This window comes from Malaclemys terrapin, chromosome 1 (assembly GCF_027887155.1).
Source record: "Malaclemys terrapin pileata isolate rMalTer1 chromosome 1, rMalTer1.hap1, whole genome shotgun sequence".
Taxonomy (NCBI): Eukaryota; Metazoa; Chordata; order Testudines; family Emydidae; genus Malaclemys; species Malaclemys terrapin.
In genome coordinates, this window is record NC_071505.1 from 55805588 (window position 1) to 55820747 (window position 15160).

At 41.5% G+C, this 15160-nt stretch overlaps 1 protein-coding gene across 3 annotated transcripts in view; it reads left to right on the top strand.

Annotated features, from left to right (window-relative positions):
- Positions 1–4165: 4165 nt before the first annotated feature.
- Positions 4166–15160, top strand: part of TMEM117 (transmembrane protein 117) — a 348666-nt gene continuing 337671 nt past the window's right edge. Inside the window, exons 1-2 of one of the 3 annotated variants that reach the window (XM_054024758.1) lie at positions 4166–4253; positions 6781–7085. In XM_054024758.1, coding sequence (XP_053880733.1) covers positions 6809–7085 — 277 coding nt within the window. In that variant the 5' untranslated portion in view covers positions 4166–4253; positions 6781–6808. Of the gene's footprint in view, positions 4254–6780; positions 7086–15160 lie in introns of those variants that run through there. The other 2 variants (XM_054024774.1, XM_054024766.1) reach the window with 2 other exon arrangements.

Here is a 15160-nt window from a genome sequence, read left to right on the forward strand (position 1 = left end):
AGACTCCATGTTGCCTTCCTCACAGCTTGAATGGATTTTCTTTGGGGGAGATACCCTTCAGAAGAATCCATTTAAAGGTTCACTGGACTATAAAAAGAGGGGGAGAGAAAACCAAGTTATGTTTTACCTAAGAAGAAAAAGGAACTGAGTACTTTGGACTTTTGTGGGAAATCCTGACCAGAGGGGTTGGTCAGCCATATTGCTGGAGGAAGATTACTAAGGAAACTACCTTGAACAAAGGCTGTAGCTTGTTTTGTTAAGTCTTAGCCTCTAGAAAGTGTTATTCAGTTTTCTTTGCTTGTAACCATTTCTAACTCTATCTTTTATACCTGAACTCACTTAAAATCCTATCTCCTTTTGTTAATACATTTGTTTTACTTTTAATCTAAACCAACCCATTGCTGTGTTTGATTTAAAGTGAATGTTAACTTCAATTAATGTGGCAAACTGTATCTTTAAAGCAACAAAAGAACCTTAATTTCTCTCTGAATGGTCCAAGGGAGGGCTGGACCTTGCAGAGTACATAGTTCTGGGAAAATTCAGTACTGTGAGCTGTTGGGGTCATCTTGCCAGGTTTAACCACGGCTGGAGGAGGTCAGAGTGTTGTCAGGGTATAACAAGCAGGCTGCTGGAATCAGATCTGCTCAAAGACATTCAGTGCATGCTTTTCTGCTAGCTGGAAGTGTCCAGACAAGAGAAGCACAGCAACAGAGCATTTTGAGGCACTCAGGGTTACAAGGCAGGCAGGGACACAACCCCTTTACTGGCCTGGATTGCACCCCAGAACATGACACCATTTCCCTCATGTAATGGATTCCTTTGTTCCTGTGTAATTACAAAAACCCCTCCTTCATATTGTCCTTAATGCTGCTGGTCATAGGGGTTTCCTTGTGGCCTTTTGCTTCTGTTATCAATTGTCTACAGTTCATAGCAATAAATATAAATTGAAAGCTATTAACTTTCCCTTCTTTCCATTTGTTTTATATTATATATAAAAATGTATAACTGCTTTTGTGTCCCTCCTGTTATCAAGTTGGTGATAGCTTTGATGTCCTTGAATTTAGTATAAAGATATAAATGAGGCCTGTCTACTGAAGCCATACATGTGAATTTCTTGACCTAGGGATGCACTTTTTGAGGGACTGAACAAAATTCATATTTGTAGCACAAATTCAAAGTAAATGGATTATTGGAGGGCTGTGATGATGCAATGCTTTTTCCAATCACCTGTGCAGCTACTCCTTGGAGTCCATAGGTTGTAAGTAGCAGCTGCTGGCAACCACACTTGTATCTTCATGTTGTTTGTGGACAGCATATATGCACAGTCTGTAGACCAACTAGCCAGACACCCAGCCTATATAAAACCCCATGTGCTCCCACTGAATAGGCTGCCGTGGGTCTTGGCTCCATTCCACGGGGAAGCTATGGAATTCTCTTCCTCCTTCAGAGCAACCTCTCAGATTCCTGGCCTCCTACACCGTCTAGTGGAACTGCAATGGTCTGCTGCCTATTGGTCCTTCTAGAGGTGAGCAGGCTCCTTTCTTAATAGGGGAAGCCATAGGAAGTACATAATTTTGTGTTTGGTATGCACTTTCCTTTATGCATTGTTTTAAAATAGTACGAGTGATATATAAATCCTATCAGTACTGATCTGCAGCCTTACCACTATTATACATTTTGTGTGTGTGTTTTAAACCTGTCCACTTGCAAAGATGCAGTGTTCTGAACTGATTTATATTTGAATGAGACAGCACCTTCTTTCACAAGAGCTTTCAGAGGGAAAATTACAGGCCAACGCACAGGAAATCTGTTTTTTCTGACTTAGGTGAAAAATTGGTTTTGTAGTGGTTGATACTGCAATAAAATAAATGTCCTCAAACTGCTGGCAACTGAATGTTTAAAGATTATTCCCACACTACTATAGTCAGCTGCGTGTGCTGGTAATACTTGTGAGAGAAACCATTTTAAAATTAGCCTCACTGACTGTCAAGATGACTCATCATCTTAATTCAACCTGTGTTATAACTTCGACTAACTGATTTTGACTGGTGGCCAAAAAGGATAACTTAGTTAGCTGTTTACAGTTTTGTAATGGAATTTTGTATTTTATATTTTTGTACCGTAGACAACCTCATTTTTCAATGAACCAGAGTATTCCTGTCTACTGAAATTATTTGCTTCAGGGCTGTGTTTCTCACCACCACCAAATCTGGGTTACTTTGAAGAAAATTGTAGACCTACACTTCAGGCTGCATAAGTATTTATATTCTAAAGGATAATTGATAAACATGTCAAATTACCCTTTTGAGCTGAAATTTGTCTCATTTGTTCATAGTTATGAACATGCAAGCAAAAATGGTTCAGGTTGTTTTTTAAACAGAGAATAAAAAAACCAACAACAATTCCTGTGAGGATGTTTTGTTTTGTTTTTTTGCAATTTCTTTTTGAAGAATAGCAACCCAAAAGGAGCTGTTGGACATATGAAATTTGGTAAGGAGATAGCATGTGTGTGTGTGTGTACAGGACTTCATACACGATGTGGTTGCACACAAGAAATCCCACTGTGAATATATTGTGCAGTGTTCTAGTGCTGGATCGTAAATAGTCAAATATGATGGAATTTCTTTGTTTTTATGTTTCCTTTAAAAAACAACAGAACTTTCCCTTTACAGTACAAGAATCTTAAGGTTGCAAAGTGAAGTACTAAAAAAAATCAGGAATGCCCAGGCAACTTAAACCTTGCCTCAAATGCTTTAGGCCAGGCCCAGCGCTACCAGGGAGAGACATTTACCCCCCAAAACGATCTTAAAGGGCCCCCAAATTATTGTCAGAGAGGCCAAAATTATAAATCACAGCAAAATACTGACACAGTAGCCAAATTTTACTCTCCTAAACTCTTAAAATCAAATATTTTCCAGGGATCTAACTAACTAGCCCCATGGACTTCAGGAAGATGGTTTGGTCTTTTTAAATAGTGACATCTAGGGTCCCCAAAATACCCACTTTCACACACACACCCCCGCAGAAAATAATGGGTCCCTAGTACTGGCCCTGCTTTATGCATTACTATCTATGTTGCAATGCAAATTTATTGATAGCATTTCAGAAGCTTATCTGTGGGTGCTAGCTCTAAGGATCCAATCCCGGGGAAGATATCTGCACTAAAGAGTCTGGGCAACCTCAGCTAGCCACACTGCTGTGCAGCTATGTTTCAGCCAATAATATGGCAGTAATGGATGTGCACCACTGCTCCCCACTAAATGCATGATTTTGATTCATGGCCATGCTGACCATGTCCCTGTCTTGCTGACAATCTCCCTCCCATGGGACTGCCCTAGAGGTCCTCTTTACAACCTCAGAGCTTGCTGAGTCCTCTTGAGAGAGGGGACTCCACTGTTGTTATTCCCACATTTTAAACTGCCTTTGGTCCTTCTAGGGGTGCCCCCAGATGTGCCCCTAAAAGGGTTAATAATTCACCCATGTATAAGATCTCATACAAGGCTACCAGTGCAACGCTGGAGTTCAGCGGCCAGAGCTGGGTGTTGGGAACCCATCTCCATGGGGCCTGATGAGCCATTGCCTCCCCACCCACAATTACTTTTGAGCCACCGGCTTCCAGTTCCAACATCTTCCTGGGGGAACAGAGAGTCTCGCATTGTGTAACAAAGAGAAAAGCCCCCAAGCAGTCCCCGCACTACAGCGCAAGAGGCTCAGAAGGGAGCCGCACAATTGCACAGGTGGCGCTTAGATACTGAACAACGCCCGGTAAAACTCGGAAGCATCCACGCGTGTTTTCTGCTCCACGCGCAGCGGCTCTGGCCGCCGCATTCCTGCAGGCCGGGGGGCGGGTAATATTCCGCGTCTCTCCCTGAGCGGCGGAAATGAGATTCTCGCCACGCACCCCTGCTTGTGTGTTCGGTTCTCGTCCTTCACTCGGCCCCGCAGAGAGGCGGCAGCAGCCGCCCCCTCCCTGGAGCTGCCCGGCTGCGTCCCCGGGCTGTGGGCGCGCGAGAGGAGCCCAGCTGCGAACCCCTCCGGGCAGGCAGCGGGTCCCACCGCCGGCCCCAGAGGCGAGCGCTGCGCAGGCTGTTGGCAAGGAGGGAGGCCCTGTACGGTCGGCGCAGCAGCAGCAGAAGGACGCGGGCCAGCCATCGGCTGGTATTTATAGCACCGTGACAGCAGCGCCCTGGCAGAGCCGGAGCCTGGCTCACGTAGGAGTTTCCCGTTAGAGCAAAAGGTGGCTTCCGAGCTCGGTGAGTACATTGCATTTGTCTCGACGTACAACAGCCCAGCCCCACCCGTGTGCGAGAGGGAGCGTCAGCCTGGCCCCGCAGCGGCTGTGACCACACTGCAGCGGATTTCTCTTGACGATGGGCAGGACTTTGCGCGAGGATGGGGGCTGCTGCAGTTAGTATTGTGACACCCCCAGCGGGGGAGATTACAGCCCCTCTTCTGCTAGTATGTTGTTGGCATGATTCTTCCCAAGCAGGCACTGAAGATTGTGTGTGTGCGTGGGTAGGCGGGGGTGTATCACGGTATCAGGTCCTGATTTCCCTAATAAACAAACCACATTCAGTTTTAGTTGCAGACAATCGGTTTTAACGAGCTCCACTTACTAATTCTAAAAGATTTTTTTAAAAAAAGCCAAATCCTTGTATTGCCCAGGAAATAGAATAGGTTAAATGAGCATGTTGCAGTCCACACCTGTTTTAAAATAGTCCCCAAATTTCGGAACCTTTGCTCGATGCAAAGAGCACTCTTCTGTTTATTTTCTAACCTAGCGCAACTAGTTAAAGCATTGCTTCCTGTTGTTACCAAATAATGTCCGATAGGCTATGTCTTTTGCTCACTATCTGGTAACTCTAGTTTAACCAAATGATTAAAATATTTGGTGGATACATGATTGTCTTGTCTTTGCCCACCCGCCTCTTAAATTTAAGATGTCTAATTGAATAGAATAATTAGGACTTTTCTTCACGCTAACAGTAGCACAAAAAGAAGACAGGAATGTACTGACTTTGCAGTCTTAAATGTATCTTTGGTTTCTTGTTGTCTGTGCCCTTGCTAAATAGTCCTTAGCTTGTATGAGTAATAATTTCTCACTTCAAGTCACTTTCTTCAATTCATAAAGTTCTTCCAAAGATGACATACTTCCTTGTACTAGCTAATCAACTTTTAAACATACTAATCTATTTTGTGCTTTCTCTAATATAATTTTTGTTTTATATGAAGTTTTACACTGTTGCCCTGACTAGTAAATGTAATCTGTTGTTTTTAATATTTGCTGAATGTAATATAGGAATCTGACAATAAGAAAAATCAGATATTGAATTTTTTTTAAAAAGTGCCTACATAAAGAACTATACTTATCAGAGAGACCTTTGTCATTGAAACAGGTATTATGCCGTAAACATATTCAAGAAGCATCTTATTTATTTTTTCCACATTGTATGACACTGACAAAAAATGTATTTCATTCAGTTATGTAGACTATATTTTTAAATGCTCATCCTGTAAAAAGAGCTGTTGGATTACTTCCCCCTCCATCCACCTGCCCACCCCAGTCTGGTTGCTTTGAACAACTGTAGTACTCGATAAAAAGCAACAGAGGGTTGGCTTGGTGTCTGCATGAATACACAATGAACCTACACTCTGAAATGTTTACAGAGAGACAAATATGTAGATGGAAAAGCACTGAAACAAGTAAACACATTTCAAAATTAGAATCGTTCTTGTATTCATGCAAAGTTGTTTTGAAGTGCAGGAAATGGGAGTTCCCTGCTTATAAGGTTGCATTTTATTGTGGCCTTTATCCCAAACCAACTGAAGTAAATAGAAAGACTTCCATTGATCTCAATGAGCTTTGGGTCAGGCCCTTCAAAGATTAACTCTGGGATTTGTTCATTCCTCCATGTGTAGTAATCTCCAGTGGTGTTGTTGGGAGGCTTATAAATCTCGCAGGTAATGAGCGAATGGACTATATGGTTTTCATGCAGACTCAGTCCAGGTTCTTTCCAAAAGGTGATGAAGTAGATTTAGTAGTAGGCCTGGGATCTATGTGTATGTGTGCAGGGGTGTTGGAACAATTTGTATAGTGGGGGTGCTGAGACCCATTTAACCAAACTGTGAAGCTTGTATATAATGGAAACCACTTCAAACCAGGGTGTGTGGCAGCACCGCCAGCACCCCTAGTTCTAGCACCTATGTCAAAGAAGAGATAGAAGGAGGGATGAAAGGTTCTTAGAATCAAAATGTGTGGAGGCTTTGCTATATCTTTTTGAATACATGAGACAGGCACTATGAATTTCAAGTGCCATATAACATGTTTTGTGCTGACCCATATTCACATGCCATGTTAATTGTGATGAAGGTGTACTTTAATAAGAATGTAGAGATTTTAAAAATAAAAATGGCGTGCTAAAATGTAGAGCATGCCTTTACTGAAACTAACAGGAAGTCTTAATTTTTCTTTGCCTGGGTTCTAACACAGCTTTTGTTTTAGGGTGATGAGATGTCCCGATTTTATAGGGACAGTCCCGATTTTGGGGGTCTTTTTCTTATATAGGCTCCTATTACTCCCCATCCCTGTCCCGACTTTTCACACTTGCTGTCCGGTCACCCTATTTTGTTTGGAACTGTTTATCACTGGGTTAGTCTAGAATATCAAAAGTAAATCACTGAAAATGTAAAGTGGTTTGACTTTTGAAATGTCTAGGCAGCTTCCGAATGCCATGCTGATTGGTGGGTATAACAGTGTACTGCTATATCTTGTATACACAGGCAAACAACTGTCCTGAAGTATTTGAGAATGGGTAAAGGCTTCCGCTACTACTTCCAGCACCCCTGGTCTCGCCTCGTTGTGGCTTACCTGGTGATCTTCTTTAACTTCTTAATATTTGCTGAGGATCCAGTATCTCACAGTCAGACAGAAGCCAATGTTATTGTTGTTGGCAACTGCTTTTCATTTGTAACCAATAAATACCCTGGAGGAGGAGGCTGGAGGTTTCTGAAGGTGCTTCTATGGCTACTTGCCATTCTCACGGGACTGATAGCTGGGAAATTCCTGTTCCATCAGCGTTTGTTTGGTAAGTTCTGTAATGCATTAAATGACTTCTCACTAATGTTAACACTGTGTAGTTCTCTCTCTTTTAAAACTTTGTATACATTATAATGTTTAAAACTTTGCAATAAAAACACTCTAAAACAACGATGATGCAGAATGCCCTATAGAATGTGGTACAACAAAGATTACATTCTTATGACACAGAGGCCCATTGGTGCTGTCTGGCAAAGGGTTCAGTACTCTGTGTCAGCAACTCCTAACAGGCCTCACAACTCACTACAACTAAAACACCACTTTCGTAGCATTTATCCATAAAGAGTGTCATGTAAGATATCTAATACAAGCATATGTCATACTGATCTTCATAATCGTTGTGAAATATATGTATAGATGATATTTAAGAAGTTATATGTATATATACTGAAAATGTATTCTGAGGGTCTGTATCAAGGTATGAGCCACTAGCACAGAGAGGTTTCAGACCAGAAGTTCTTGTCCATCTAGCAAATTGAGACGTACATTAAGCATTGTATATTTTTTTTCACAATGGGCCTCCCATCACTGGTTTGAACTGAATGCTAATAAAAAAAAGAGACATGGGAAGTCAACAGGAAAAACAAGCAATGGGGGAGAAGAGTTTTATCAGGGGGTGCACTTCAAAGGTTTACTGGACTGTAACAAGGGGACCAATAAAGCATTTTGTTATCCGGCACTTCAGGAAGTAATCAGGCAGTGTGATTGCATTTATGAGAACAGGATCTCAACCAGGGTTGGTTGAAAATTCTGCAAAAAAGGCTTTGGGGTGAGATAAAACTACTTTAGACAAGGATTTTAGCCTGTTAAAGTTAAGTTTAGTTTGAGGTGCATGTTATATGTCACCATTTTTTATTCCATTATCGTTGCTCAGTATTTCTTGAATCTTAATCTTTGATAATAAATGTATGATTTTCACTTTAAATATATATCTTAGTGCTGTGATATTATCAAGGACCTAATCCTGAATTGTACTTATCAAGCTGTGTGTACACTGTTCTTTTGGGGACAGCTTTCTGGTAATTTCTGTGACCGTGCAGTGATAGGGGCTGAGTGTTATAGAGGAAACACTGCAAGAACTCGAGGGTTGGTGTGAACCTATTACTAGGCTGAACTGAGAAAGCGAGGTCTATGGAGGCCTGGAAGGCAGGGGCTAGTGTTGCCAGAGGCTGTTGATTTCCGAGAGCTGAGCTGCAGCAGGCACAGACAAGACTGCTTCACTCAGAGAGAGGAAAGGTGCTGGTGAAGTGCCTCACAATACTGGGTACCTTTTGGGGAGTATCACAATCCTCCCGGATATTAATCCAATGCTAATCAAAGCCCCCATTAAGCACTTAAATTTTCATCTCAACTCTACAAGTGGGGCTGCATTTTAGCCTATCTTTCTCCATCCCATCGTTTACTTCATCTCTTCTATTTCTGGGTCCTCATTTCCATTTTCTCTTAGCTCTTCTCTCCCGCCCCCCCACTGATTTTTGTACCATTTTCTATTTTTTGGTATTCTGTTTGCAAAAGAGAACTATGATCTGTTACCCCTAGGAGCCTGTTCAGAGCTTCCTGCAGAAGGGAAGCTGAATAACCTTAGTGAGTTTCCCTGTGTGTAAGATCTTGGTTGAGGGAGAAGCTGCAAAGTGCAACTGAGAATAACCACTCTGAAACCTGAGAATAAATAGTTTTTCTGTGCAGCTCAGCTCACTTCAGATGGAGGGGAGTGAAAAGACTTTTCTTTCTCCTCCCCCTGCTCTCTCCTGCTGGTCAAGTCCACATCTGGTTAATTTGACTTTTCTGCTTAACTTATAGATGGAGTTGGGCAGTGAGGGAGCTAGAACAAAGTGTCCATCTGAATATCATACCATATATCCAAATTTTATAGCAGTTCAGCAAAGACTGTTGCTGTACATTATAAATGTAGTGCAATTTGGTTGAAGCATGCTAGGCTTTTACACACAGTGGGAGAGATGGGAGCAAAGTTTAGACATCACATTTTCCTGAATTCATGGAGAGATAAAGGGGTGTATTCTCCTCTTGATGTGTTCTTATTAAAGTGTGTGAAATAATGTTAACAAGTGGATATCTTGACTGTAAAAAGGACATCCGTGAAAAGCTTTACTACATAGTAACATGCAGTGCAGCATTTGAACAGGAAGCTCTGCAAGGGTTTTCCCCACTTTGTTCTGATGACTTAAAGGTAAAGCATGCGATAACCTGCATAAGGAGTAAAATAAATAATGACTAAAATTTTCTCCTGTTCAGTTTTCTCAGTCCAGCAAGTCCCTATTTTATTTGATGAATATCTCCAAGGAAAACAGTCTTTATCTAGAATTGTTCTGTGTGTCCTTATTGCATTTGATTAGGAGTAAATTGAATTTTAAGTGTGCCTTTTGGCTGTTAACACCATTATATTCTTCTTGATTTATGCCTAAGTATCTTGGTATTTGGTGAACTATAGTATTTTTCCATGCATTTAATTTTGTATTTGAAATTGAAAGTTCATAAATTAATAAGGAAGCACCAGGAGAGGAACATTTAAAAATATGTACCTGTCTCTCAGAATGGAACAAAGAATGACAGTTACTCAAGGGTGGGGAGAAGACGGTGCCTGCTGTGCATTCACTCTAGGGATTTCCTCAAGCTAGCTGATTTGTCATCTGCCTTGATAAAAAAGCAGAAACAATTTACAAACTGATCCCACTAAATGGCATTCTGTATCTAAAAAGCCCCAAACATTGCCTACAAAAATAATAAACCTGAATCACCTCTTGTACATGTACATCAAATTACTTTGGGCCATTGTCCAAAAAAACAGCACAACACCCAGCAAAGTGGAAAATTTACATATTATTCAAGTTGGGCTCAACTTTATCAGCTCACATCCTGGAATTCTTGCATCTTGTAAGGACAAGTCTTGGAGTCTTAACTTGAGCCAAAATCCTTTTGAATTAGTGGGAGAGATTTGGCCCAAAGTGTGGTCTCTAGTGTAATATGTTACAGAACAACTAAGTAAATATGGCACAACATATGAACTTAAAGCTTCTTCCATTTTAGTAGATTCTACTTGTTTGAGAAAGAGTCCCTGTACGTAAAATGAGGAATACACCTGAAAATGGGCAATATCTGTCAAAACAGGAAAAATGTTTTCAGTCCCTCATATGAATGTTGTGGTGTCCTTTGTCATAATTCTCATCTCATGCACGCTCACTAACATTTAATGAAATATTCACAATCTAACAAATTTACCCACAAGCATATTTATAGTTGCTCAGCTGGAACCAAAAAAGACAGATTAAAACACTGATTAAAAATTGGTTATTACAGAGACTGAGTTCTGCTTACTGGCTAGCCAGTGTGCCCAGAGCTTTCCACTTTTTTTAGCTCCTTTCTAAATGGGGTGGAGAGAGAGTCAATGCCGAGTATTTTAGTTAGAAACTATCAAAAACATAAGATAGGGTGCAAGCAGCTTGGGCCAGCTATCTCCTATTTAAAACAAGAGGCACCATCATACTACGTGCAATCATTTCCTCAGGCAAGCAAATGTTGAGTTTTTAATGGCTCCTACTCTACAATATGGAGACCTGAAATTCACAGTTGTTTAGAATTAAAATGATACATTTGAGTCTGAACATTGGAATGAGTGCCAAATAAAATTGGATCAAGACAAACCTTACTTTAGGAATTGTATCTTTCTATGGTCCTATGATGACAGTTGCACCTTCAAAACAGACAAATGTGTGTTCAAGAGTGCCAATTAGAGACCAATCCCATGGTTACTAATTCAGACAAAACTCCCATTGAAGTCAAGGCTTTCCAGTAGCAAGAACTATTCTCTGAAAATAGCTGACTTTTTTTTTAAGTATCTTGCATTTATATAGCTCCTCTTTATCTTGGAGGAGCCAAAGTGCTTTACAAACTATATATATATACATATATGTGTGTGTGTATATATATATATATATATACATATATAGCAGTCTACCACTGAAATGTAGTCACCTGTGAGTAAAACATGGCATCTTTTTTAACAGTGTAGAGATAGAGTATGCAACAATTTAGGAAATGACATGACTATTATATGCAGATTGCAGAGGGAAGTTAGCTAGGAAGAACTGAATTTAGCCAAGGCAGCAAGGCCTGAGTACTAACGACTCTACTCTTGGAAGAAATATAGATCTTTAGCAGCTCAACATAAAGAAAACTTATAACCTGGGATAAGTTCATGAAATATTCGACCCCTGATGAGTGAGTATTTCGAAATGTCAAGGTGAGTGTTAACATAAAAGTTGATAGGCAAAGCATGTTCTTCATTTGCTGTCAGCAGTATATCAGATATTACCAGGAGATTTGTAGCTGTAAATAGCCAGCAACTTCATTGCAGATTTTTGATTTCTACTTGATGATTCCAGTCAAATAGGAACTGACACATTTGGTAATGAGCAGGTGAAAAATACTGTCCTCAGTAGCCCATTCAGTATAAATGTCAGTGCCAATCACTTAGTGAATGTCATTAAAAACATTCAACTCAAGGTCTAGCTCAACTACTTCACCACTAACTTTCCCCTTTCAGTGTGTCACTTAGCATTAGATGAAACAACATTAGTTTGGTCCTTACTTGCCAATAGGAACAATCTAAAAATTAACTAATAATAATTCTCTCTCCCTTTCATCGCACAAGTGAATGTGAGTGAGTTTTCAAAAGCCAGCATCATCAAAATACTTGAAAAACTGACAACCAGCCACTGATCATGAATGCAGGTTCATCGGTTTCCAGCATTGACTGATAGCCAATATCAGATGTTGGCTTGAAACTAATCTGGGCACCATTCTCCTCTGAGGACATAAATGCCCTTCTAAATATAAATAAAAAGGAAGTAGGTTTCCTAACTGTTTCTTCTTCTTTTCCATTTAGAAAGGCAAAGTGACATTTTTACCTCTTCCTTTCTTAGGGCTTGATCCACAGCCTTCAGTGGGCTTTAGATTAGTCATTAAATCAACTCGATGCTATGTTATATCTGCAGTTAATTATAGAGGTTTAAGGGTACGTCTACACTTACCGGAGGGTCCGGCGGCAGGCAATCGATGTTCTGGGATCGAGTTATCGCGTCTGGTTTAGACGCGATAAATGGATCCCGGATCGATCCCGGAAGTGCTCGCCGTCGACGCCGGTACTCCAGCTCAGCGAGAGGAGTACGCGGCATCGACGGGGGAGCCTCCCTGCCGCATCTGGACCCGCGGTAAGTTCGGACTAAGGTACTTCGAATTCAGCTACGTTATTAACGTAGCTGAATTTGCGTACCATAGTCCGAAGTGGGGGGTTAGTGGGGACCAGGCCTAAGTAGGAGGGATGCGCCAGCATCTCAAAATTCCTCCAAAAATCCTCCTCTTTCCTTTAAACTCCCCTTAAGCATCTAATTCCATAGGAGTCATATCTCTCACTTTCTAAAGCAATAGTGAGAGTCTCCTAGAAAAGCTACCAGTGTCAAATTATTCATTAATGAAGGATGCTTTGCCCTTAAATACAGATCAGCATCTAGTGACAACATATACATTGACTGAAAACAACTCATACATAACAGGTTTCAGAGTAGCAGCCGTTTTAGTCTGTATCTGCAAAAAGAACAGGAGTACTTGTGGCACCTTAGAGACTAACAAATTTATTTGAGCATAAGCTTTTGTGGGCTACAGCCCACTTCATCAGATGCATAGAATGGAGCATATAGTAAGAAGATATGTATACATACAGAAAACATGAAAAAGTGGAAGTAGCCATACCAACTTTAAGAGGCTAATTAATTAAGATGAGCTATTATCAGCAGGAGAGCCAGAAGAGTACTCAGAAGTCACCTACTACAGGACAGGTCCAACAAAGAAAATAACAGAACTATCTGTCACCTTCAGCCCCCAACTAAAACCTCTCCAGCGCATCATCAAAGATCTACAACCTATCCTGCAAGATGATCCCTTACTCTCCCAGATCTTGGGAGACAGACCATTCCTCGCTTACAGACAGCTCCCAAACCTGAAGCAAATACTCACCAGCAACCACACACCACACAACAAAAACACTAACCCAGGAACCTATCCTTGCAACAAAGCCCAATGTCAACTCTGTCCACATATCTATTCAAGTGACGCCATCATAGGACCTAATCACCTCAGCCATGCCATCAGGGACTCGTTCACCTGCACATCTACCAATGTGATATATGCCATCATGTGCCAGCAATGCCCCCTGCCATGTACATTGGCCAAACTGGATAGTCTCTATGCAAAAGAATAAATGGACACAAATTTGACATCAGGAATCATAACATTCAAAAACCAGTAGGAGAACACTTCAGCCTCTCTGGTCACTCAGTAACAGACTTAAAGGTGGCAATTTTGCAACAGAGAAGCTTCAAAACCAGACTCCAACGAGAAACTGCTGAATTTGAACTAATATGCAAACTAGATACCATTAATTTGGGCTTGAATAGAGATTGGGAGTGGCTGGGTCATTACACAAGTTGAATCTATTTCCCCATGTTAAGTATCCTCACACCTTTTTGTCAACTGTCTGAAATGGGCCATCTTGATTACCACTACAAAAGTCTTTTTTCTCCTGCTGATAATAGCTCATCTTAATCTTAATTAGCCTCTTAGAGTTAGTATGGCAACTTCCACCTTTTCATGTTCTCTGTATGTATATATATCTTCTTACTATATGTTCCATTCTATGCATCTGATGAAGTGGGCTGTAGCCCACGAAAGCTTATGCTCAAATCAATTTGATAGTCTCTAGGGTGCCACAAGTACTCCTGTTTGTCATACATAACAACTATATAACTAGCACATAAAAATATTTAAAAAAATATATGGAGATATACCTATCTCATAGAACTGGAAGGGACCCTGAAAAGTTATTGAGTTCAGCCCCCTGCCTTCACTAGCAAGACCAAGTACTGATTTTGCCCCAGATCCCTAAGTGGCCCCCTCAAGGATTAAACTCACAACCCTGGGTTTAGCAGGCCAAGGCTCAAACCACTGAGCTATCCCCCCTAACATCATTACTTGGTGGTGTTCTTCCTGGCACTTCTCTCACATTTTGTCTCCTCTCTGAAACTCAAAGAAGAGTGTGATAGAATTTGTGCCTACAACTTGGAAAAAAGAATACATTGCTTCATCTTTAAGGGAAGTGTGGTAAGGAGAGCTATAATAATCTGACAAGTAAAAATAATCAGGCTGGGGCAATATTATGTGCTCATGACAAAAGCAGGAGTCTTATGACATTTGCAACTCTAGGACCCTGATTCTCACTCCCCTGTTGCTGCCAGGGGTCTGCTCTCTCCCTAGTGTACATTAGAGAAGCTTCTGGGCCTATGGAAGCAGAGAATTGCCATAGTGCAGGACAGGGCATAGCTGGAGCTAGAGCTTTCTCTCCCTCCCCACACCCTGCAGTGAGAGGCTGGGAGCAGAGCCGGTGTAGAGCCCTTTTGCTAACTGAATGCCAGAAGGGGAGCCCCTGTGGAGGGGGGATTCTCCAAGGGCCAATTCCACCTCCTTTGTGGTGCCAGATAGGCACAAAGGGGACTTGGTGAGAGTTGGAGCATAATTCTCTAACCACAGTCCTTCTAGACTCACAATTGGTTAGGTTTTGTTGCCTTGGTTGATGAACTCATACGTGAGGGGCACCATTTGGGGTGCCGGGGGGCTTGGGGGGCTCCAGCGACCCCAGTTTCGTACAGGAGGTGTGCTCTTAGGCAGAGCTCTTAATTACAGCACAGCATTAGTGTGGAATGTGAGTTTTGCAGAGGAGAGGTGCTGCTTCTAGCTTGTGCCCCTAGGGTAGGGAGTCAGTATTTTGTTTACAAACAGAGGCAGGGTGATTATAGATTCATAGATTCATAGATTCTAGGACTGGAAGGGACCTCGAGAGGTCATCGAGTCCAGTCCCCTGCCCGCATGGCAGGACCAAATACTGTCTAGACCATCCCTCATAGACATTTATCTAACCTACTCTTAAATATCTCCAGAGATGGAGATTCCACAACCTCACTAGGCAATTTATTCCAATGTTTAACCACCCTGACA